At 38.3% G+C, this 27,146-nt stretch overlaps 1 protein-coding gene across 2 annotated transcripts in view; it reads left to right on the top strand.

Moving 5' to 3' along the window:
* CDH11 (cadherin 11) overlaps positions 1–23,224 on the top strand; it is a 179,135-nt gene extending 155,911 nt beyond the window's left edge. Inside the window, exons 12-13 of one of the 2 annotated variants that reach the window (XM_032157536.2) lie at positions 15,958–16,209; positions 18,875–23,224. In XM_032157536.2, coding sequence (XP_032013427.1) covers positions 15,958–16,209; positions 18,875–19,371 — 749 coding nt within the window. In that variant the 3' untranslated portion in view covers positions 19,372–23,224. The remainder of the gene's footprint in view (positions 1–15,957; positions 16,210–18,874) is intronic. The other variant, XM_032157538.2, reaches the window with a different exon arrangement.
* Positions 23,225–27,146: the final 3,922 nt, after the last annotated feature.

Genomic DNA, 27,146 nt, shown 5'->3' with positions numbered 1-27,146 from the left:
TCTTATAAATTGGCTATTTATGTCCTTTGCCCACCCCTTAAATTATATATTTGTCAGTTTGCAATTGATTTGTAAAGTCTGTTCATCTATTAATGCTATTCACCTTTGACCTACCATACCTACTGCATAGATTTTCCTAATGTTTTAATGTTCTTTTAATTCTGACTCTGCTGTGTTCTTAAGTAGAGCTGTTACACTTTTTGTATCAGTTTTTCTCTATTTACTATTATCCTTAGCAAGGTGTTCCTCACCCAAAATTGACATCAATATTAACTTACCTTTTCTTCTTTCTTATATATCTTTTTCCCCCACCTGTTGGGCATTTAAAAAATATTATTTATGAAATATTTAGTCATGTCTCACTGCTTTGTAACAGTATCTTTATTGTCTTCTACATTTTTTATGATTAGATTTTTTTAACTTCTATTCTTCCCATTCTATTTACCGGTATCATATTTTTCTTTAATAATTTTATACATATATATGTTGAAACCTGACAGATGCTTTCTCCACATTATTTTTATTTTATTACTATTTTACAAATCTTGCTTTTTTAATTCTTTCTGATATAATTTAGAATTATTTTTCAGGTGCCCTACAAGTACTTTTGTGAATCTTATTGAGTTTATCTCAAATTTATGGATCAATTTAAGAAGAACTAAAATTTTAAAAATACTTTTCCCATCCAAAACCATGGTCTGACTTTCTATTGAATCAATCCTCCTTTTATTACCCTCAGGAAGTCTTTGCAGTTTTCTTCATTTTTGTATCATGCATTTCTTATTAAGTTTATGGTTAGCTACTTTATATTTTGGAAGATATTATAAAGTAATTTTTAAATAATATTTTCTATCATTTTTCTGGCTTTTGAGGTTTCAACTCAGTATTTTATGTGATTCTATTTTCTGTCCTTTTTAAGCATACCACTGCCACTTACTTCTTTTTTTGTTTGTTTTTACTTTTTAATGGGTTGACCTAGAGTTTGAGCTATACATTTACAATTAATCCAAGTCTGCTGTCAAATAACACTACACCACTTCACAGGTAGTACAAGTACCTTATTATAAGAAATTAATCCTAATTTCTCCCTCTTGTTCCTTATATCATTGCTGTCACTTATTTCACTCATAAATAAGCGTGTGTGTGTGTGTGTGTGTGTGTGTGTGTTTCATGAGCCGCGTAACAATGTCTTGGACAGCAGCAGGCCACATATAAAAAGATGATCCAATAAGCTTATAATGGAGCTGAAAAATGCCTATCACCTAGTATTTACCGTAACTACACTTTTAAATATTATTTTAGAGTGTACTCATTCTATTTATCAAAAATAAAGTTCACTTTAAAACAGCTTCAGGTAGGTCCTTTGGGAGGTATTCCAGAAGAAGGCATTGCTCCATAGAGGACAACAGCTCCATGTGTGTTACTACCCCTGAAAAACACCACAGTGAGACAAGATGTGGAGGTGGAATACTGTGATGCTGATAATCCTGATCCTGTGTAGGCATAGGCTAATGTGTGGGTTTATGTCTTAGTTTTTAACAAAAAGGTTTTTTTTTTGAGATGGAGTCTCGCTCTGTCGCCCAGGCTGGAGTGCAGTGGTGCAACCTCGGCTCACTGCAGCCTCCACCTCGCATGTTCTAGCAATTCTCCTGCCTCAGCCTCCCAGGTAGCTGGGATTACAGGCTCCTGCCACCACGCCTGGCTAATTTTTTTTTTTTTTTTTTGGTATTTTTAGTTGAGATGGGGTTTCACCATGTTGGCCAGGCTGGTCTGGAACTCCTGACTTCAGGTAATCCACCTGCGTCAGCCTCCCAAAGTGCTAGGATTTCAGACGTGAGCCACCGTGCCTAGCCAACAAAAATGTTTAAAAGGTAAAATAATAATAATAATAAAAATTAAGGTTGATTTATGCCTAACGTAAATGATGAGTTAATGGGTGCAGCACACCAACATGACACATGTATACATATGTAACAAACCTGCACGTTGTGCACATGTACCCTCGAACTTAAAGTATAATAAAACAATACATTTTCATAAGTTTAGTGTAGCCTAAGTGAACAGTGTTTATAAAGTCTACAGGGCCGGGCTCGGTGGCTCACGCCTGTAATCCCAGCACTCTGGGAGGCCGAGGTGGGTGGATCACGAGGTCAGGAGATCGAGACCATCCTGGCTAACATGGTGAAACCCCGTCTCTACTAAAAAATACAAAAAATCAGCCGGGCGTGGTGGCGGGTGCCTGTAGTCCCAGCTACTCTGGAGGCTGAGACAGGAGAATGACGTGAATCCGGGAGGCGGAGCTTGCAGTGAGCCGAAATGGGGCCACTGCACTTCAGCCTGGGCGACAGAGCAAGACTCCGTCTCAAAATGAATAAATAAATAAAGTCTACAGTAGTGTAAGGTAACGTCCTAGGGCTTCACCTTCACTCACTCAGTGACTCACCCACTTCATGTCCCAAACATTCCATTCATACTAAGTGCCCTATACAGGCATAACGTTTTTTATCTTTTATGCCATATTTTTACTGTACCCTTTCTATGTTTCAACACACAAATATTTACTCTTGTGTTATAATTGCCTACAGTATTCAATAGAGTAACATACTGTATAGGATTGTAGCCTAGGAGCAATAGGCTATGCCATATAGGGTAGGTGTAGTAAGCTAAACCATCTGTGTTTGTGTAAGTACACTACATTTACAGGAGGAAATCTCCTAATAATGCATTTCTCAGGGTGCTTCCCTGTCACTAAGCGACTCATGACTGTATATATGAATAAGCATACCTAATCAAATACATTGTTGCAATTATTACTGTGAACAAATTATTGTGTGTTAGGTCAATTAAAATATAAGAAAAATAAAAGTGTCCGTTTCTTCATCACTTATTCCTTCTTCCACGCTCTTCTTTTCTCTCTGTATATCCAGATTTCTGACCCATGTTGTTCCCTCTAAAGAACTTATTCTAACATTTCTTACAAGGCAGGCCTACTGGCAACAATTTTTTTTTCCATTTTTGCTAGTCTGGAAAAGTATTTCTCCTTTACTTTTAAAGGATAATTCTGGTAGTTAGAGAATTCTAGGTTGGTACTTTTTTTCTCTCAATACTTTAATTATTTCACTTTATTCTCTTTATGCTGGCATGATTTCTGAGAAGGTGGATGTAATTCTTATCTTTATTCCTCTATGAGTAAGGTGGATTTTTTTCTCCTGACCTCTTTCAGCATTTTTTTTTAAATCTTTGATTTTTCTGTAGTTTGAATATGACATGACTAGGTGTAGGGACTTTCTTTTTGGCATTGATTGAGCTTGATGTTCTCTGGGCTTTCTGCATCTGTGGTTTGGTATCTGACATTAATTTGGAGAAATTCTGTCATAACTGTTTCAAATAGTTCTTCTGTTTCTTTCTCTCTTCTCTTTCTTGTCTTATCACATATATATTACAGCTTTTATAGTTCCATAGTTCTTGGATATTCTGGGGTATTATTTTTTCAGTCTTTTGTCTCCTTGCTTTATAGTTTTAGAGTTTTTTGTTGATCTATTCTCAAGCTCAGAGATTCTTTCCTCAGCTGTGTCCAGTCTACTAATGAGTCCGTTGAAGGCATTCTCTATTTCTGTTGATGTTTTTATCTCCAGCGTTTCTTTTGGTTCTTTCTTAGAATTTCCATCTCTCTGCTTACATTGCCCCCCTGTTCTTGAATGTTGTCCACTTTATCCATTAGAGACCTTAGCATATTAATCACAGTTGTTTTAAATTTCCAGCTGGATAATTACAACATCTCTGTCATATGTGTGACTGGTTTTGATATTTTCTCTGTCTCTTCAAATTGTAGGATTTTTTGTTCTGCCTTTTGGTATGCCTTGTAATTTTTTTCTTCATAACGGAAATGGTGTTGTGGGTAACAGGAACTGCCATACATAAGCCTTTAACAATGTGACAGTAAGTTAAAGAAGGGCTAGCATTCCATAGTCCTATGACTGGGCCTCAGTTTTTAGTAAGCTTGTGCCTCTGAACTGTAAACTTCACAAGTGCTCCTTAGTTGTTTTTTTCTCCCTCCTTTTTTGGGACAGGATACCTGGGATGGCCTAGAGTTGAAAGTTTCTTTTCCCCAGGTCAGTTAGTCTCTGATAAAATCCCAGAAGATTAGGCTTCCTTTAAAAGTTTTTTCTAAGATCAGACCTTGTTAAGAACAGAACGCTCTGGCGTATTTCAAAATGGTTCCTGTTTCCCTCCCCCTACTGATAGCATGAGGGAATTTTTCTCTAATATTCACTGTGAGAACCAGGTAGAGTTCCTGGAGGTAAAAATCACAAAAGTGTGCATGTGTGTCGTAGGGGGTCACGGGGGAGGTCCTGTGACTGGGTTCCCCTAGAGCTTCTAACTTCTCCACACTGGGCCTCCATCAATTTGTCAATTACAGTTCAGGTTTTTCTACCCCAGCACTGGTTCCTGAGGAAGTTTTTGCTTGTTGGTTCCTAATCTAGTAAGTTCGATTCTCTGTATCTGCTTGTCTGTCTCCAATTTGGGGACAGCTCTTTGCCCTGTGAACTCAATTCTCTTATGAATCTAGGAAAAGTTGTTAATATTCTAGTTTGTTTGGTTTTTTTATTTGGATGGAGAGGTGACTTCCAAGCTTCTTATATATCAGACTAGAATGAATCTGTTCTAATTTTATTTTCTTAGACACTATTTTTAGTATAAGTTATAACTGTTTTAATTTATTTATTTACTATTGGGCATTATTACAAAGTGATAGAACTTAGCTGATTTTCCTGGGTTTCTAGAGCAATAACTACATAAAAATTAATGGCAATTTGTTTCATCTTTTAAAATATTTCTTTTTCATCTAATTGCATACATTTACACTTTTCAGATATGTGCTATATCATAACAGTAGTAATGGCCATTCTTGGTTTATTTATTACTTTAACAGGGAAATTAGTTCTCGAGTTTCATCATTAAACATCATACTGAGTGTTAGATTAAAATTAAGATTTGTGTTTTGGGGTGTGTGTGTGTGTGTATGTGTGTGTGAGAGAGAGAGAGAGAGAACTTCCTTTACGTTGTTGTGTTACTAAAAAATAAATGTTTAATGTTTATTACAATTTTTTGATTCTAACAAGAAGATAGTATAGCTTTGTCTGCTGACCTAATGACCTGGTAATTATAAATACAATATTCTAATATTAACTTCATAATTTTAATTTTCAAACCTCTTATTCCAAACAATAATCATTTGATAAGATACAGAGGAAAAAGCAAGGCCTAGAGATTAAAAGCTTGGCTTTGTTCTTCATCTCTAAAGGGGGAACAATTTTAATATTAATATCTGAATATTTGATATATAATTAATCCTAATAATTTATAAAACAGTTGTAAATTATTACACCATATGAATTGAGCTGCCAATTTGAGAGATAAAGGCACTGACATACTAAAAACTGGTACCAAAATTGGAATGCATCCCAGGATCTCAGAACCCCAGGGCTACATGCTTTACAATGGGCCATCTCAATTAGAATTGAAGGTTTATCAGATCATGGGGTTACATGGCTATCAGAACGTTTTTCTGTCACTTGAGCAGCCAAGGAAAATTTTAGGAGTTTTCAATGAGTTTCTATTATAACAACAACAAAAATACTCGAGATTTTCCAGTAAATCCATTTTAAGAGTAGCCTTTTGTATACCATGAGGCCCTTTCCCTATTTGATTTGGCCTTCTCCGTCCTTGATGCTTCTTCTCTAGTTAGTGTCAGTGTGGCTTTCGTCAAATTCTAGATATTTCTTAGGTTCCCTATGACAGCCTCTTCCTTCTATCCTTCTATAATCACGAAAAGATAAAAAAATGAGTGCCAGGAAGTGTCCTAAAAGTAGGCTTTCACAGTGAATATGAATCTGATGTCAGGGAATCCCCAAAAGCACATCCAGTAAAGTTAGTTATATTGTGAAAGCACAACTAATTTTGATAGTTATCATGAATAGAGTTACCCACAGAGAAGCTGTAACTACATGGTGACCTCCAAACAGGTCTGTCTGACTCCATCCTTGCCCCCACTTCACTCAGTCCTCAATAAACAAACCCGAAAATGCCTCTCTCTCTCTCTTTTTAAAATTCTTTCCTGCCTCTCCGTTTCCTATGTATTGAACTGAAACTCCATAGCTTAGTGAGCAAGACATTCCATGCTTTACTCCTTGTACACTTTACCTCTACCATCTCCTTTCTCTTGCTACCTTAAATCTTAAGATTCAGAAATTTGAAACCATGTCAAGTTTCTGAAATATGTCATGCTCTCACATGTCCATGTGCAGGGAATTTACTCCCCCTGTCTATCCCTCCTCCTTTAAGTCTCACTGTACATAAAGTCATCTCTTAGGTGACATCTGGCCTAACATCTCAGACCATTTGGGCTGCTTTTTCCTAGTGCTCCAGGAATACTGCCCTAACCTCAATTTTTCTTATCACTCTGAATTCTAATCATATAATACATTTCCTTGTCTCCCACTAGAATCTGAGCTCTGTGAGGCCAGTATCCCAACACTTAAGAAAAGTGGGTTGACTAAATGCATAAATTAAAAGTAAAGGAGTGGATGAGAAAACACTTCATAACCTATAATCTTCTTCAAAAATTTTAGGAATTGGTTATTATTATGGAAAGAATGAATTTGTCATGAAATAAGCTCCAGGGTGAAAAAGAGAACAAATGATGTCAGAATATTCTAAAAGAGAACAAATGATGCCAGAATATTTGATGCCAGAATATTCTAAAGAAGTCAGTAGCCCATCACCCAGCCCTTCCATTCTTTCATCCATCCATTCATTCATTTACTTTTCCACAAAATTATATTGGAGACCTAGGGTTAGGGGCCAGAATGAGATGACCCTCTAATGTATTAGTTTTGCAACTGTAATATCCAAGATGGGCCATGTGGCAGATCAATGAGCACTGAAACATTCAGAGTTGAGTTTGCACTGCTTAAAAAAAAATAAAAATAAGAAAGCAGGCAAGCAAAGACATAAATAAACAACAAAATGTTTGCGTGGAAAGCAGTGTTGGTTTAGTAAGGATAGCCAAGAGAGATGCACTCAGATTAAATCAATTGGCAAATAAATGCCTTTCTTTCTGTTTTTCCCCCCTAAACTAAGGACATTTTTTATGAGCAGCACAAACTAGCATGCAAATATGCTTCTGATTTTTCACTTTCATCATTTAAAGATAGCCAAACAGATTTTTGTAGGATGTATTTTTCGCCCTTAATTGCTCCAATATGGAAGATGCTCTGTTGGGAGATCAAAATGGCAGATGTCTTTTAATGCCCTGCCATTTTCACTTGTGTAAATAATCATGTTTCTTTTCTGCCTAAAATTCATTGCTGCAGTTTGTCTCACACAGAACAGATTTTATCTTTGAACCCACTCTCTCCTCAATCCAACAACAACAAAATAAAGAGATCTTCTTGGTAGATCAGACATCATTCTTTCAAGGTTGCATGTGGTCACTGATTTAACTAGTTAGCTTAAAGACCCTAAATGTCAATATCACCCTGAATCTCTTGGTAGTTTTCTTTGTCTTAAACTAAGAAATACGTGGGCAGTATGTTCTTTTCTCTCCATTTACCCTACCAACAAGGAGAAAATTATTATCAAACATAAGTGAAAGCAGAGTTGATTTTAAGAAATGTGATTAAACGTGACAATGAAAAATCTCTTAATGCTAACAAACTGCATATTTCGATATCTCATACACACATGCTTGAATTTCACACGCACACAGGCAAGTATTTCTATCATGTTACTCTTTATTGTACTTCTTGTTTTGCAGATTCCTCAGTACAAAAGGCAATAATTGGAAGAACAGTGGTGTGTAGCTCCCTAATTCAGTTAGGAGATATTATAGCCATCAGAGTCTTGGTCAATTATTTTCATTAGTATGTTAAGGCTCATCATTTATAGAATTTGCATCATTGTAGCATATCCTTTATTTCAAAATATTGGGAAAGTAATAGGTTTCTTCTTGCCTCTTTCACACTGGTTTGTTTGTGAAGGGTGTATGTTTGTGTGTATATGTCTGTGTCTGGAAACGCTATGGGAACAGCTGTTGAATGAGTACCGCTGATTTTTTGTGGGTCTCTTTGCCACAAAAATTCTTAGGTTTCTAAGTTCTTTTATCTAGAAACTGAGTCTAGAAACTGAGTTTCTTTTTTTTTTTTTTTGTCTAATTATAGGCTATGATGGAATTCAACTAATTAACCAACCTATTGTGGATATTTAAAAAAAAACTAGTTTAATTGGAATGCAATAATGTCAGTGTTCCGGGGTCAGTTATGTGCTTATAAAATTCAATGAAACCTAGAGGACTTCAAATTCTAGCTCTGTTATTTTCCATGTGCTTATGAGAAATTGCTTCCCTCTTAGTTTCTCAGTTTTGTTTCCTATAAGACATGGGTCATTATAATCTTTGCACAGTTTGAAAAATTGTTTGGGATAATGTATGTAAAAGTAACAAACAGCAGCGTTTGCCCATATTAGCAGTTCAATCAATGTTGCTTAGTTAAATTTGCTTCAATTTAAATAATAATAACAGAATAATAAGATAGCAAGATGAAGATATTTAGCAAAAGCAAAATCTGCAATATAAAATAAGCAACATTAGAAGGAATTGGAGAAGATGGAAACTAGAAATGGATCATGAGATAATGAATCAGTAAACTCTGACTGTGTGGAAAAGTCGGACTGATATGAGATGCATTGGAAAGCACAGCATTCAGCCATTTATTCTGTCAACACACACAACAGTGCTAAATGCCTAAATGCACAAAGACGACTGAAAAGCTAAATAAGATAAGGCCTCTTCCCTCAAGGAGTGTATTGTCTGGTGAAGAGGTCAGACATTCAGTCACGATGGGCTGTGAAATGTACAAACTATGCAGTGATGTGTACAGGTAGGTGGAGAGCTCACAGGGTATTCAGAAAGGCAAGAAAATAGAGGTGTACACACAGACTAGTAAGTTTATCATTGATCAGTAGTAACATCAGGAGTGTATTGTCACAAACTTCTAAAAATGTTCTATGAAATTTCCATTATTTCAGTCCCTTGGATTGAAGATGGTAAACATTGACTGACATCAAAACTTAAAATTAATTTTTCAAAATTCACAAATGTAAATAAGTGTAAAGAAATCGAAATAGCTAAATGCTCAAATGATGCCTTTTGTATTGTGTGTCAGCTATACTTCTGAAATTATTGAAGGTTATAACTCTACTAAGAAACTTGAGTCACACACTATATATAAATTTTATGCATGTGCTTATTTATGTGTACATATATAGATAGACAGATAGATGGGTGTGTGTGTGTGTGTGTGCGTGCACAGGCATGTGTGGGCACAGGAATATTTTTTCCATTATCTTGACAGAGCTATTGCCACATTTCTAAGGAAAGTGGTGTAGGCCAGAGCAAAATAATCAAATAATGATTATTCTGCTAGTGACTGAATACCTGTCTTCAAGTGTGTGGGAGCTTTTCATGTGGTAGATAGATCTACTTCCTCTCTGAGGTTTGGGAGGAAACGTAGAGTAGGCAGATTTGGGTCAGCAGTGAACAAAATACCTCCCTGGGAGCAAGTCTTGGCCTACATTCTCAGTTTTCCAACAGTCTGCAGAGAGAATCCTCAGACTGAAGTGCCCTGTGGCCTTTTTCATATGATAGAATGTCTCTGATCAGATCGAGCTGTGAGGATTGTTTAGCTTCAGAGAAGAGATGGACAGAGGAAAAGGATTGGTAAGGAAGAGCATCTGCAGAGCCTCAGGGAAGCTGCTGGGTGACTGATGCCGTTGCCCTGGAATAAGCCTCTCTCCTGACACCATGATGAGGGCAGAGGGTCCTGGTCCTTTGCTTTGGTGCTTCCTGTTTTCAAGTTTTCAATATGCAGGAGCTGGTCCATATATTGCCCACTTTGATCTGCTTTTAATTTTTTCCCTTTTTATTTTTATTGTTTTGGCTAATGCAGGGTTGTCACCCAGCACAGTCTATCTATCAAGGTCTTCTTTCTCTCTCCATCTTAATGTTCCCCTTGATTGCCAGTCTTATATATTTCCTCATTGGGCTACATCATCATCATAACCCCTATATCGGTATTCCCCAACTGGTACAATGGAGATCATCATTATCAGGAGCTTTTATATTGTATTAGTATAATGAAAAAGTGTACAAGTAAAAGCAGCATGCAATTAGGAGTCCAGGTTGGACTAAAACTTAGAAGCCTGAATTTGTTTTTCCATTAATAGAAACACTACACTTTGTGCATGACATATTCTGGTAATTAATGGTCCTATTTACAAGTTTTGGCCTAAGTGGGAGAAAACATGCAACTGGTTACATATCTGTGGCCAGGGATGAGAACACTGGTGTCAACATCAAAAACCAGGATGCATGAAAAACATTTTCTTGTCTTGGGAAATATATTGCCCAGGACTGAAGAATATGAAATATTTTCTTACCTTTGAATGAAGAGTCCTTCTGCATAGGCAATTACATTCAGAGCTACAATGACATTTCCAAGAATTCACTTTCCTCTCTTTGCCAGTAAGTTTCTCTTCCTCATTAGTCAACCACTCAAAGAGAAGAACTTCCAGGAAAGAATTAATATTTACTGAGCATCGCCAACAGGCTGCCAACTGTGCTAAGTAGCTTTATGAATGGAATCAAATTTAACCTAAAATTATTAGTTTCACAGATGACAATATGGAAAATCGAGACACCTAGATAATATGTTTAAAGTCAGGCAATTAATATGTACAAGATTCAAGATTCAAACCCAGGTCTGTTTGACCCCAAAAATTGAGTTTTTTGCTTCTTAGAATCTTTATATAAGAAAAAGATCTAGGAAATCTCTATGGAAATTTTAAAATTGATGGAATATTTGTCTTTTTCTGTTTCATCTTATTGACCTGGAGCCAATCTGACACTTTCCTGGGAATATGTCCTCACTGAACCTCTTTTTTTCTTGGGTTATCCATAAACCTCAGTAATGTATATGTCCAATGCAAGGGGATCCACTCAAAGATGGATAGGGAGTTGGAAGCTAATATGTAGTCAAATATAGGGTGAAAAATTGGTTTCTAGTAAAGGGGTTTTGTTATTGTTGTTAGTTTGTTTGTATTTCTATTTGTGTGCCCAGATTTGTTTTTCATGAAGTTCCTGACCATAGTGGCTATTTTTTTTCCTTCTTTTTAGAGATAGGGTCTCATTCTGTCAGCCATGGTGTAGTGCAGTGGTACAATTATAGCTCACTGTAGCCTTGAACTCCTGGGCTCAAGCGATCCTCTGGTGTCAGTCTCCTAAGTAGATGGGACTATAGATGCTGGTCACCTCACCTAGATAATTGTTTAACTTTTTATTTTTTTGGAGACAAGGTCTTGCTATGTTGCCCAGGCTGGTCTAGAACTTCTGGCTTTAAACGATTCTCCCACCTCAGCCTCCCAAAGTGTCGAGATTACAGGTGTGAACCACCATACCAACCCATAGTGGATTTTTTTTTTCTTTTTGATTCAGAGTCTCATTCTGTCTCCCAGGTTGGAGTGCAGTGGCACAATCTCGGCTTACTGCAACTTCCACCTCCCAGGTTCTTTTGCCTCAGCCTCCTGAATAACTGGAATTATAGGCATGTGCCACCACACCACCACACCCAGCTAATTTTTTTGTTTCTTTTTGTTGTTGTTGTTGTTGTTGTTGTTTTTTTGAGACAGAGTCTTGCTCTGTCGCCTAGGCTGGAGTGCAGTGGCGTGATCTTGGCTCACTGCAAGCTCTGCCTCCCGGGTTCATGCCATTCTCCTGCCTCAGCCTCCCGAGTAGCTGGGACTACAGGCACCCACCACCACGCCCGGCTAATTTTTTGTATTTTTAGTAGAGACAGGGTTTCACTGTGTTAGCCGGGATGATCTTGATCTCCTGACCTCAAGATCCGCCTGCCTTGGCCTCCCAAAGTGCTGGGATTACAGGTGTAAGCCACTGCGCCTGGTCTTTTTTTTGTTTGTTTTGTATTTTTTAGTAGAGAGAGGGTTTTATTATTTTGGCCAGGCTGGTCTTGAACTCCTGGCCTCAAGTCATCTGCCCGCCTGGTTCTCCCAAGTGCTGGGATTACAGGCATGAGCCACCATGCCAGGCCGTAGTGACTTATTTTTGATCAGTGATCAGAGTGGATCACAAGAAGGACAGGCCGTGATACCAAAATGCCACTCAGAAGTGCCACTTCTGAGAGAAGGCTCACACTCCCATTGGTCCTGGAACAACCTGGATCTAAAGGGGGAATATTTTATTGACTCAAGCAACACAGACCATCTAAATGCCAAACCAGGCTGCTAGACACATCTCCTACCCACTGTGTTCACCTTTACCAGCTCACCAACCCTGGAAGATCTCAGTAATGTGTGCTCAGTTTTCTGGTAGAAGGATCCCCTGAGCCTTCTGGAAGCACAGCACAGAGGATAAACACTGATTTCTATCATGTTATTTAGTTGCTTAACAACCCCATGAGGCATGCTTGCTATCAATCAGTCTCGTAATTTTAAAGATGAACAAATGGGGCTCTAGATGGGAAAAGTTACCCAACTGAAAGCAGATAATTAGTATTCGCCCAGAAACAAAGCCTTAGTCCATTTCTTTCCAACTTCTTGAACTGATCTTAAAATCCATATGTAAAGCATGTTTTAATAGCAGAGGTTTGAAAAGTTCTTGCGATCCTACTGATCTATCACTCAGAGATTGTAAATGGTTTGGTCAGCTGGGTACTTTGATGAGCTTTTACGTAGTGGTTTCTGTGTGTCGGAGAGGACTCAGTTGTTCAGAATATGAAACATCTTGAATTCATGTGCCAATGTCATGCCCAGATCCATGTTTTCCATTGGTGTTTGAGTTTCAATTACCTTCCTCCGTAACCCAACCTGCTGTGATCTGGAAGTGCAGGTCTGCCTGGATGGCACATTGAAGAATAGATTTTAAATTATGACTTCCACAAGTTTATAAAAATAAAAATATTCTGTTCCCATATTCTCCAGCCATAACACTATGGGTAACAGAGTAGGACCAAATGTGCAAACCAAGCAAGTCATCTGCTGGGCATGTCACCCATATCAAAGAGTTTTCTTTGGCCTAGAAATTTGATTAAATTTTTAACATTCATTTTTATCCATGATGACATGGACATTTCAGATCATTAAAATGGAGTAGGTATTGTAACTTTCAATTTGTGAGAGTCTAAGTTAACTATGAAAACATATACAAGAAGAGAAAATATATTTTGAATTAATTTATTATAGATATGTAATTTTTATTGTAATTGCTAAGTATGGAGCAATGGTACGTAAAGCCTAGAGCAGGAAAGAATAGTCAGGTGACTGCATTTTCACTTACTATTTTACTTGACTAGCTTACTTTTTTTTTCATCCTATTTCATAGTAGGTACAATTTTTGTATAATTTTCCCCAGTGATAAGAGAAATGTATGCCAATCATACAAAATTCAGAAAATACAGAATTGAGGGCTGGCTGTTCTGTGTTGTTTTGGATGAAATGTTGGCAGTGAAGGACAGAGAATTGGTCATATCAGGTCTACTAGAGCCAGAGAGTACAAAACCTCACCATCTGCAATACTCAGAATTTCTGCTCATCCCTAAATAAGACTGAATCTGCCATGTATATATATACGTATATATATAACAGAAAATAAATTATAGTAGGCCTTCCATATTCATGGATTCCATGTTTGTGAATTCAGCCAACCAAACATCAAATATATTTGGGGAGAAAAACAGAAAACAATAAAAAATTGTAATACAACAATGAAAAATAATACAAAATTTGAAACTACAGTATCAACTATTTACATGGCTGTTACATGGTATTAGGTATTATAAGTAATCTAGAGATCATTTAACACATATGGGAGAATGTGTGTAGGTTATATGCAAATACTGTGCCATTGTATATAAGGACTTTGAGCATCCCTGGATTTTGGTATTCAGGGGAGGGTCCTATAACCAATTCCCTGCAGATACCAAGAGAAGATAATACATTTTCTTTAACCTAAAATATATTAAATAATTTTGAAGGTCTGAGATTTTTTTTCCCTACTACAGGAGCTAATTCAAAATCCTGTCAACCTATTTAAAGCCTACCAGCTATTGGGCCATGATGCTAGTCATAATATTCATATTGTTATAAACTCTGATTCTGAACCCACAAATAGAGGCAGGCCATACCAGAAGTTCATTGTGTGTGTATGTGTGTATGTATGCATGTATGTGTAATTTGATGGAACATATTAAAAATTTCTACTGTTTTATAATACCAATGCTTTCCCACTAGAAAATACATCTTAGAAAATTATTTGCAGCTGGTAGAGAAAACACAATGAGGAAGTATTTTGGGGGCAGAGGCTACAAAAGATTGGGAAATACAGAAAAGCCAACATCTGGAATTTTGGTTAAATCCTTCCCAGAACACAGTTATGCCATTTGTTCAACAAATATTTATTGAATGTCTGCTGTGTTTCTGGCCCTGGAGAGACTGAGATGAATCAGACAAAAATCCCCTATTCTCAAGAAGTTCACAGTCTCACAGAGGTCAAAGTGGTTATGTCAACAAATCATGACAGAAGAGTAGGTTATGTATTTCTATACGAATATACAGTGTGGTGGGTTACACAAGACATGATGGGAGAGGTCTTGGATGGTCTCCGTGAAGAGATGACTTTTGAATTATATTTTGAGGCCTGAGAAGTACAACTGTTATGATAAAAGGAACAGTTATTTTGAGCAAGACAGCAGTGGATAAAAAGACCAGGCACACAGAAGAGTGTGGCATTCTTGGGGGACAGAAGTGAATTCTTGATGTCAGGCTGAACTGGTCCATGTGGAAAAAGTAGGAGGTGAGCCTGGGAAGCAAGGTGAAGTCTAGGTTAGGGAAATAATATCTGATCTCCACCATGCCGGCAGAGGTGCGCTGTGTTTTGTTACGTGAGCAACAAACTTCAAATCATTCTAAGCAGGAGGAGTAACATGTTTAGTTGGGTGGCTGATGGTGTTGGGGTTTTAAAGAAACCATAAATCTCCTGCAAGGGTTATAAAATAGTTCCTCTCTTTAAAGCATGTATATTTTCATAACTAATGAGTGGATTCATAGTTTGCGTAAGGTTTGAAGGTGGACTTGGAATTTATTTTTTAAAAATATATACAAACAAAAATTGGCTAAACGCTTGTCATAAAGTACGAAGTTTGCACGTAAGAAACTTTTTTTCTCACACACACTTGAATATTTAATTGTTACTATTTCGTGTGCTAACATAGAGTAGATTGCTGAAGCTCATGCTTTCTTGTGGCATTTCAAGAAGGAGCAATAGCCCAGCAGAAAATGGTGTGGCAGGCTTGCCTTTAAAGGGAATTTCCTTCAGTGGCAAGCCTGCCGCACCATTTTCTGTGAGAAAACGTAGGGTGTGAGCCTGGAAGGGAAAGTGAAGTCTAGGTTAGGGAAATAATACCTGATCGTCCACCATGCAGGCAGAAGTGCGCTGAGTCACGTGAGCAACAAACTTCAAATCATTCTAAGCAGGAGGAATGACACGTTTAACCGGGTGGCTGAGGGCGCTGGGGGAAATCCTCTCACTGGCAAGCCGGCCACACCATTTTCTGCTTGGCTCTTGCCCGTTCTTCAGTGGAAATTCCCTACCAAATCCAAAAGAGCCTGTTTCTGAGATTTATTCCAAAATGCAGATAGCTTGTTTCGTGATCGTATCATGCCAAATGGTTGTGGCTTCTGCAGATACTCAGATGAAAGAACAAGTAAGAACAATTCTAGCGGTTAACCTTTATGATAAGAGAGTGCCCCCAAATCTGGTGAGCAGAGAGCTGCTGTGATTCCAATGGTCTTGACCGGGCGCACGGCCTGTCTCCCCTCTTTCTGCAGATAACACAGCAGGCGTGTACGCCCGGCGTGGAGGATTCAGTCGGCAGAAGCAGGACTTGTACCTTCTGCCCATAGTGATCAGCGATGGCGGCATCCCGCCCATGAGTAGCACCAACACCCTCACCATCAAAGTCTGCGGGTGCGACGTGAACGGGGCACTGCTCTCCTGCAACGCAGAGGCCTACATTCTGAACGCCGGCCTGAGCACAGGCGCGCTAATCGCCATCCTCGCCTGCATCGTCATTCTCCTGGGTAAGGGCGCTTCCTGGTCCCCTGCAGGAAGGGCCAGGCAACCGGATGCCCCTCCTTGAAACACATGCTTCTCAAATACAGGCTGGTAACCAGGACCCTGTTATGACTGTCGACACAGTTTAAGACAAGAAGTGGAGTACGGGGGAGGAGTGAGGGTTGTCGGGGGCTAGGTGGGGGATGTCTGCCTCGTGCATTTGATGGAATATTGGGGGGAGCAGACAATTGAATTCCAGCAGAGAACAGGGAAGGTCATGATGAGCGTTTTGCCAGGCCATCACAGGGCTGTATAGCAGGAGCCACTAGGGGGCTTCAGGGACATCAGAGAACATCAGGGACTTCAGGGACATAAGAGGAATTTGGGCAGAAACATGGTGTATTAGCAATGGTTTTGTCTCAGAAGAGAAAGAATAAGGCTTAGGGACCTTAGGTGCATAAGACGGAGCAAAAGACAGCATAGGAAGGACTCGGGAACTGGAAGAAGGAAGAAGCAGGGCTCCAACCCCTCCACTAATTATCATATATAACATCTGTTCTAACACCTCAGCTCATGGGTACCCCTTGGAAGCTTTTCCTGCACCTGCCCCTGCTTAGGTGCTCCTCTTCTGCACTTCTGTCTCACCTGTGGTTTATTCTGTAGAAAAGCCATGTGCTGGTACTCAGAACATATGCCATTGCTGGGCCTCAGGAAGATTATTTTGTCCCAAAGTCTCAGAACTAGTGACTGACCAAATCAGTATGCAAACCTATGCATGTCTGACACCAAACCTACACTTTTCCCATGATGCTTGTTCCTACCTTGAATGAATTCATGGAGCTTTACTCCATAGGAAAAAGCCAGTGAATTCAATTCAGCAAATAGTTATTGGGTATTCTCTGGGCAACAAGCCCTATGTTAGGTCCTGAGAGATAAAGAGAAGAAGTCTATGAGACCTCTGTGCTCGACAGGTTCACAGAATGTCAAGGAAAGTATGCATGAAGAGGCACATGGTGGGTGCTATAATAGGGACATGAAGACAAGATGGTTGGGGGACAGAGTAGAAAGCACTTGACATGGGCCAGGAGCGGTATCTCATGCCTGTAATCCCAGCACTTTGGGAGGCAGAGGCGGGCCGATCACCTGAAGTTGGGAGTTCAAGACCAGCCTGACCAACATGGAGAAACCCCGTCTCTACTAAAAATACAAAATTATTCAGGTGTGTTGGCGCATGCCTGTCATCCCAGCTACTTGGAAGGCTGAGGCAGGAGAATCGCTTGAACCCGGGAGGCAAAGGTTGTGGTGAGCCAAGATGGCGCCATTGCACTCCAGCCTGGGCAACGAGCAAAACTGTCTCAAAAAAAAAAAGAAAAAAAAAGGCACCTAACATTGCCTGGGAAGGTCAAAGAAATCTTCCTGGAGGATGTGACATACAGGTTGGCTGCTGAGAGTTGTCCAGCTGAGGACAGAGGCTTGGATAGATGAATATTTCAAACAGAGGAAGTAAAATACAAAAGCCCTAAAAAGTTAATAGAAGTGGAAACAGATGTGTAAACCATGCGATAAATCTTATAATGAGGATAAGAACAGGGCCAGGCTGGTGCATGAAAAAGGTGCCAGTAGTCCTGTCTGGTGTCAGGATGGCAGGCCAGGAAATGTATCCATGATGAAAGAAAAAAAGAGTCTGCTAAGCAGAGAAAGTGAAAAGGAGTGGTCTGTGCGAGTGAGAGTGCCCAAAGAACAAAGCACAGAGCTTTGGGAGCCACACGAAGTCCAGGGCAAGTACAGTCTCTCATCCCTGCTTCTCACAGCAATGGTGGAGCCAGAGGGGTGCTCAGCTGGAGTGCCAAATTCAGCCACAAACATTTTCTTCAGCTTTGCTGAGTGTATGGGAGAGCCTTCTAATGGAACATTGTAGAAGCCTCTTGGGGAACAGAGGTAATCAATGAAGAATTAAACTGTACCTGAACTTTCCTTATAAATGACTCTGATCACCCCTCCTAGGTTGCCCAAGCTTAATGGAACCCCCTCTGCCAGGGAAGACATGAGATTGCTTTATCTGGGGGTTCCAGCTGATGCTATTTTCCTATGTTAAAATAAACACAAGATTTTGTCTTCTGGGGGTCTTTATAAGCTTCCTTTCCTCTATATGGTGGCTACAGAGAGTCCAACCACACTTATGATAAGATTTCCCATTAAGTTAGTATAGGACCAATGCTCTTTCTCAGACATTGGCAGAAGCTAGCCATCACCCCCTATAAGATGGTAGGCCCTGAGGGCTCTGCATGTCCTCATTTTTAAACCTTGGAAAAACAGCTACCTTCCTTTGCAAAGAGAAATTGGCATTAGCCACTTCTAAGAGACTGCAGACGAACATATTTAGAATCGTCCTAGTTCTTAGGAAGATGACTTCTAAATGGTATCTGGATTCATTTGTTAAAAGTTCAAAATTGTCCCAACCTGCCAAGTTGTTGGGTGTCATGTTTTTACGGCAGCATTTGTAGAGGAAGAGCCTGGTGGGGGTCAATTTTACACATCCTTAGGAATTGCTGGCAAAGCTCTCATTTCCTATACTGTTTCCAGTTCTGAGCATTTGTACCTTATGGTTTATGGTAATCAGAGTTCCTCTGGTAGAAGAACACAGGAATACTGGACTTAACGAACGCTTACTTTCTTTTTCTTTCCCTCCAGTCATTGTAGTATTGTTTGTGACCCTGAGAAGGCAAAAGAAAGAACCACTCATTGTCTTTGAGGAAGAAGATGTCCGTGAGAACATCATTACTTATGATGATGAAGGAGGTGGGGAAGAAGACACAGAAGCCTTTGATATTGCCACCCTCCAGAATCCAGATGGTATCAATGGATTTATCCCCCGCAAAGACATCAAACCTGAGTATCAGTACATGCCTAGACCTGGGCTCCGGCCAGCGCCCAACAGCGTGGATGTCGATGACTTCATCAACACGAGAATACAGGAGGCAGACAATGACCCCACGGCTCCTCCTTATGACTCCATTCAAATCTACGGTTATGAAGGCAGGGGCTCAGTGGCCGGGTCCCTGAGCTCCCTAGAGTCGGCCACCACAGATTCAGACTTGGACTATGATTATCTACAGAACTGGGGACCTCGTTTTAAGAAACTAGCAGACTTGTATGGTTCCAAAGACACTTTTGATGACAATTCTTAACAATAACGATACAAATTTGGCCTTAAGAACTGTGTCTGGCGTTCTCAAGAATCTAGAAGATGTGTAAACAGGTATTTTTTTAAATCAAGGAAAGGCTCATTTAAAACAGGCAAAGTTTTACAGAGAGGATACATTTAATAAAACTGCAAGGACATCAAAGTGGTAAATACTGTGAAATACCTTTTCTCACAAAAAGGCAAATATTGAAGTTGTTTATCAACTTCGCTAGAAAAAAAAACACTTGGCATACAAAATATTTAAGTGAAGGAGAAGTCTAACGCTGAACTGACAATGAAGGGAAATTGTTTATGTGTTATGAACATCCAAGTCTTTCTTCTTTTTTAAGTTGTCAAAGAAGCTTCCACAAAATTAGAAAGGACAACAGTTCTGAGCTGTAATTTCGCCTTAAACTCTGGACACTCTATATGTAGTGCATTTTTAAACTTGAAATATATAATATTCAGCCAGCTTAAACCCATACAATGTATGTACAATACAATGTACAATTATGTCTCTTGAGCATCAATCTTGTTACTGCTGATCTTGTAAATCTTTTTGCTTCTACTTTCATCTTAAACTAATACGTGCCAGATATAACTGTCTTGTTTCAGTGAGAGACGCCCTATTTCTATGTCATTTTTAATGTATCTATTTGTACAATTTTAAAGTTCTTATTTTAGTATACATACAAATATCAGTATTCTGACATGTAAGAAAATGTTACGGCATCACACTTATATTTTATGAACATTGTACTGTTGCTTTAATATGAGCTTCAATATAAGAAGCAACCTTTGAAATAAAAAAAGATTCTTTTTTAATTCTGGGTTTGATTCTTAACATTGAAACAAACGTTAAGTATTTCTAATGATCCATTTATATTTCTAATTTAATTGTGATCTTTTAATAACCCTATTTATGATCTGTTGTAGTCTGTCTGCTGCTTTTATTGTTTATTTAAATCAAATATGTTTTACAAATGTTTTTTCAGACAAGATTCTGTAACATCATGTAAAGCTTTTTTGTACATTCTTGGTGTTAACCTCCTGGCTTCTCTTCACACACATCTTCTAGAAAAGAAGGATGTGAAAGAACTAGGTCAGTCTATGACTTTGCAATATGTGTTATATAATATGCATTTATCTTGTATATCAGTAATTTGATGGTTATGAGAGATGAATCCATGAGGGAATGGAGCTATCAGAACTCTAATGTTCCAGGTATACATTCTATGCCCCACACTGAGCACTGGGGGACTGGGGGACTAGAGTCAAAAATATAAATTTGCCCAGGCTCTAATGTTATTCTGTTTTTTTCTTATGTTGAACTTACCAGGCTATTGTAAGACTCTGACAGTTGAAACTGCTTATTTTTCCTCCTGTAATTTTAACTAATTGTAAAATGATGTGGCATTTTACGTTTTAATGAGAATGGGCGATTCATTTCAAAAACCTTTGTTTAGAATGTGCTTGGGGCCATAAGCTCAGAATGAGGGCAGGGACCATTTTGGATTCTGAGGGTCGATGCCATTTGGTCCGGGAGTGTGTCTACAGTCCCCTGCATCCCAGCTAGTTTCCTGGGGATTGAAACTTATGTGAAGGGCATTTCACCTGTTCAGTTGGGCCAAAGTTCAAAACGTAGCAATACTTGGGGAAAGACCACATAAAGTCACAACTGCAAGTGCTTTCCCTCTTTCCCCCTACACACAGGGCACGTGCTTTTTCTTGGATTGCAGATAATTTTTACAGTTTTTTTTCTGACTTTATTGTGAAAGTTTGTTTCAAGCATTTCTTGATATCATGTTATGTACTATTTTTATGATTTAGTCAACATGCATACAAAGAAATGTTTTTTATGAAGTGCTCACTTCCATTTTACTTTGCATTGAAATCAAATTGGGCTGAACACTTCAATGGAATACATTCTGTGGACAATGTCACTTTAGAATCTTTCATCTCAGTGAAGGATTACGCATTCTCAATACTTCCATAATTGCAGGTTGTGTTCATTTTTTTATATAGTTTTTGTAATCCAAAGAATATTTTGCTAGATTTGCACAGATATCCAATTGAATTTGCAATGAAGAAATAACTCAAAAGGAATATGAATAGCATTTAAATAAGTATACAGCTGTAAGTAACCCTGTCACCATGGATGATCCTTTTCTCTAGGAATGTATTTGGATTAGAGATGACAACTACATTTTCACATTTTTATGTTGAAGTCTTTTTTAAAAAGGCTGTTTACTTTTCAGTAGTTAAGAATACTTGTTTCTCTTTTTTTTTTCTTTTTACCTTTTATTTTTTCTTGAAGCCTCTATTGTTTGTAGAACACTCTTAGAAACTTGGAAATAAAATGTCTTTCCCAACTAGTGGAGTCCTTTTTCATTTGGAGCACATTGCCTTAAAAGAAGTCTTAATTTAAATGGTCCTTCCTTATTTCTAAAGTAATCACTGTATTATACCATCTATGCTGCTAAAAGAAGGAACATGCTTCTGTTCTTTTCCTCAAGTAATGGGTATTGTTTCTATTCATCATTCATTCATTGATTCATTCATTAATTCATCAAAATCTTATTTTATAAACCCTGTTCCACTTACTTGAGGATTCAGAATGAATCTTACTACCTTTTCTGACATCTTCTGATAATTCAACCCTGTACCAAAGTATCCACCTTGTTGTCTTATAATCACCTATTTACCTATTTGCCCTCCTAGAAAATGCAAGAAGATATTTTCTCTCCTTCCAAGTTGGAGGAAGAACATAAAATATATAACAGGGAGGAGATGGTGAGATACAGAGTGTGAACGGAGATTAGGCCAGCTGTGGCAATTCTGGACAGATCTGGGGTTTAGCTAAGTTATTTCTTTAGGCCTGGGTTTCTGGGGGTGACAGGGAAGATAAAAGAGTAGTTTATTTACACCTCTTGGAGAATTGGTTAAAAATATAGAGATCATGGCTCTGTATGTCAGGTGGAACCAGGTCAGGAGTATTTGAAACTGCTCCTGGGTCATTGTGACATATCCTTCACCTCTTTCTGAGAAACTTTATAAGACAATGGGGGTGAATGGGAGCTGGGCAGTTGGAGTCTCTGAGCAGAAGAGGGGCAAAATTTATTTGGTAGGCAGTGTGGAGGACAGATCAGGAGCATATAAACCCAGAGGTGTGCCCCAGGAGGGCTTTTGCAAAGGTCAAATGAGATAGAATGAGGGCCTGAAATAATTCAGTAATTTGGAGATGGAGAAGAGGAAAGACTTCTCTGCTCCTGCACTGCCATCAGCCTGGTCTGGGCCATGGTCATCTCTGACCCGGAAGACTGACACCACCTCTTGGCTGATCCTCTGCCTCCCAACCTCTTCTCCACAAAGAAGCCAGAGGGATACTTTTAACACACAACCCAGATCACATGACTTCGTAACTGAAACCTTTTCACTGGCTTCCCAAAGACTTAAAATGAATTCTGATGCCTTTACTTTATTGCTTTACATGAACAGGGCCCTGCGAACCTCTCCAGTGTCATTCCACTCCATCCTCCTTTCAGTGCACGATGCTCCAGCCACACTGGCCATCTTTTGGTTCCTCATACAAACAAAACACATTTCCTTCTCCATGGAAAGCAGGTCACCCTTTTTTTTTTTTTCTTTTTTTTTGTATCAGTGACAACTCTTTAAACTTATTTTGCTTTTTGGCTTTATGTATGTGTGTGGGTGGGTGGGACTGACTGCCCCACTAGAATGTAAGCTCCATGAGGGCAGGGAATTTTGCTTTCTTGTTTACCATTGTATACCCAGTTCTTTACACTGTGCCTGAAACATAACGGGTACACAATAAATATCTATTGAATGAAAGCAAATATACTGAAGAGGCAGATTTATCAGGATTTGATGACTGATTAGAGGTTGCCAGTGTGATTTTAAGCATCCTTATCTGAAAAATTGTGTCAACTGTGATCTTAGTACCTAGGATTGGTAAATTGAAAAGAAGTGGGTTTGGGGAAAATAAATTGAATTGGGTTTGGGTTGGGATTGTAAATGGGAGGTGTTTGTGTGACAACTGGATGGACTTTCAAGTAAGTCATCAGAAGTATGGATTTTCAGTTCGCTCATTGCAGAAGTAGGGCCTGGACATGGAGTGTAAGAGTCATCAAATGGGAGTTGAAGCCTCAGGAGTGGCAGCATTTTTCTAATTGGGTTTTCACTGTTCTCTCTCAAATTTAAAAGGGTATTTTAATGGTAAAATCCCTCTGGTGTGAAGAGTAAGGCTGAGTTTAGTTTTATTAATAAGGGTAATTAGTAAGCATAAACCTTATCCTTGTATGTCAAATGCTTTGAAAAATAGGAAGGGGATATTAATTAATTCAATCATTCTTCTCTTTAATTAGTGAGCCTTTCTTGAGCTCATACTGTATGGAGGTCACGTACTAAACATGTGTAACACATCCTGTTTCTATGAGAAGACAAAGTATATGCTACAATCCCTTCATTACACTGAAGAAAATTGTGGACCAGAGAGGTTAAGCGTCTCTCCAAAGCTACACAGGAAATGATGTCAAAGCTGGATGGGAGAAAATCCAATTTCTCCCTCTTTGGGTCAGAAGATGTACCCTTTAAACTTAGGATAAAGAAGCCAACAGCAAGGACTATCCCTCACAATCAATAACTTGGCTAAGCCTTTGGCAGTGAGAACTTGGAAGGAGATGGAAACCTCCAGCCTCCAGGTGTTCAGGTTATTACTTTGAGCAACCATTCACCACATAGTTTGACGAGAGGATTTAATCATATCTCTGAATGCTTAGACTCTTCCAAGTCCAAAATGGCACAAGGATCAGAATTGTGAATTTTTCTGCTGGGGTTTACATTCTTCTACACTATGAATTTTGGAAATCAAATATAAAGGAAACCAGTTAGGCATTTTGCAGCTATTTTTATTATGTTTCACAGAGAAGTTTGATATTTCACCCTCTTCATGGGATTAAAAATATGGGGCAGCAAGGGGGAGTCATGACCTCACCGAACTTCATTTTCCACAAGTGTACAATGGAAGCAATAATTCCTGCATTGCCAGCAGTGGTGAAGAATAGATGAATTCACATTTCTACAGCCACTAACCATTCCTAGACAGGAAAAACACTAGAAGGTAGCAATTATGTTGTTACTGTTTGTATTATTTTCTCAATTCCAGGCTTCAGAATAATGGAAGGGAAGAATTTACCACCTCATGCCTTCTGTTTTATTTGACTTGTTTCTTCAGAAGTCAATCTACTCTTTGATTTTCCTCTCTCCTGAGCCAACAGTAGAACATAGATGTCTTCACACACTATAGTTTAGGCAGAGAACTGATTGACAATTTACCTACTCCTAATATTAAAAATAAAGACTAATTATCTGTCTAGTGAATTTACTGAATTTACTTATATTTGACTAAAATATGCAGCATAATATTGGCAAAGCAACAGGTAAAATAGCTTTTAATGTTTCTTTTTCAGAAGACAAGTTTACATAATTATGAGTTATATATAATTGAATAGAAGATATTATGAAATAATATTTGAAATTGAGATGAGTGTGTCAAGAGCTGCACAAACTTGTACTCTTCCAATATAAGGAATTTCATGTTTGATATATTTTTGCTCATTTGTTCAAGCAATGGTGCTTCTTTTTTTTTCAGACACATCTCTTCTCTGAAAATATTGACGTTTGAAGGCATATAATTTCATTAGAATATTCCTTTTTATGTAACAATTAGAATGAACTTAGTTTAATCACTATTTTTAAATCAGTAAGAACTCAGGAAATTGAAATTATTTTACGCTATGATAATTTTCTCCCTCCTTCTCCCTTTCTGCCAACATTAAGAACATATTAAAGAAATAGTAGTGTTTAGAAATATAATTTTCAAATGACTTACTCTTATGAATTAGTAAAGAGGTCGTCCATTTGATATTGCTTACCTAAAAACTGGTCCAGGGTCTCTAGAATTACAAATAGGCTTTTCCCAAAGACACCAATCTCTTCCCTTTTTTAACTTTAGTTTCCCAGCCAAAAATAGGTACTGAGTAAATGTTAGGGGCAAGACAACAGGGTTGGATGAATAAAGGGAAATTCATGTCTTAGGCATTACAGCATTCTAAACTACTAGAAATCTATAAGTGAGAATTCACCTAGGCACCTTCCTTGCCTCCACCTCCCAATGTTTTGATAAGACCCTGATAATGCATCAGATTTAGATTTCACATGATTAGATATCCTACCTTGATAGTCACCCAGGACACCCTCAGATCAAATTGGGGCCCAATGCACTAAGCAAATCATAAAAGTGGCATCAGATAATCTGTGTGACTTGCTAGCATTGGAAAGGTCGTCTTTTTTGTGTGTCTCATTTTCTTTATCCATATAGTGGACATATGTAATCTCTGATTGGAATGCTAGAAATTATTGACCTAGAATAGGAAAATAAAAGTAAATCTATAAATAGCTGCACAAATGAATGAGTTTATTGTTGCTGTTTTTGCTGTTACTTATACTTTTCCTACTGTAAACTGGATCTGCAAATGACTCAGAAGAGAGCCTCAGATCCAAAAGTGAAATTAAGGTACCTTTTGGCTTATCCTTTGAAGTCTTTTATCTAGTAGCCCCAGGATAGGCTTTAAACTATATCTAAAAGATAATAATATCTAAAAGATAGATATTGCATCTTTGTTGTGTAAGAACTGTGACCCAAGGGGTTCTCCCAGCCTAGCCTAGGGGATTTCACTACATTGTCATCAGGAGCTTGGAAACAGTCATTCCTCAAAGTTCTAGCCTATGAGGAACATTGATCCCTATAGTCTAGCGTTTTCCAAGTTTGAAATACAAATTTCTGTATCTCTGGTGGTTAGAAGAGATAGTTTTAAGTGACGTTAAATAAGAATGCATTTTAAAGGGAGAAAGGTATTCTCTTTGAAATTACTAAGACTGTGATGTGCGCAGAGTTGTCCCTCTGTTTGAAGTTCCTTCCCTCTTAGCTGGCTGTTTCTCTGACCATCCAATTTGAAGCAGCCCCCTACTCCCTGTCTGCCGTATTGCTCTTCTATTATTATTTGCCAAGTATGTATCTTTTTTTGTGTGTGATTTCTTCTCTTTCCCATGTTTTGTTTATTTTCAATCTATTTTTCTCTTCAGAATGTAGGCCATTAGAAGCAAAGACATTTCTTTTTACAAGGTACCCCAGAGCCTAGTACAGAGCCTGGTATGTTGTAGATGCTCAGTAAATAATTGTGCATCCCCAAGAGGTATTGGCAAAATTTTTATTATTCATTCTAATGAGATAAGACCCAGTTTGGGATTAAATGTCTAATGACTATATAATCTCCTTTTTTGAAATGGAAATAAATCTCAAGCTTAAAGTCTTCAGCTGCAAATGTATCTAGTAAGAGTTTAATAAAGTTATTTTCTTTCCATGTATTTATTTGTACAGTTATCTTCCATGCCATGAGAAAGTTTGCATAACAATAATACAATTTTTCCTCTTAAATACATTTCTTTAGATACAAATGAGTTATCTACAGATACACACATAGGAAATAAAAGTATGTCTGTTACTTGAATATGTTGGTGTGGGAAAGAAGGGTGATGTTGAACTCAGAAGTGCCCTGAGAACTCAGCCAAAACTGATAGTGTATACCTAGCCAATTTATGAATGAGAGTACTGAAGTTCTAGAAGGTAAACTAACCTGCTTCCAGAGGCAGAGGACCAAGCAGAGAATCTGGAAAGAAAAGATGGATCTCCTGCTGGTG

The sequence above is a fragment of the Hylobates moloch genome, unplaced genomic scaffold (assembly GCF_009828535.3).
Source record: "Hylobates moloch isolate HMO894 unplaced genomic scaffold, HMol_V3 SCAFFOLD_6, whole genome shotgun sequence".
NCBI lineage: Eukaryota > Metazoa > Chordata > Mammalia > Primates > Hylobatidae > Hylobates > Hylobates moloch.
This window is presented reverse-complemented; position numbering and strand designations above follow the sequence as displayed.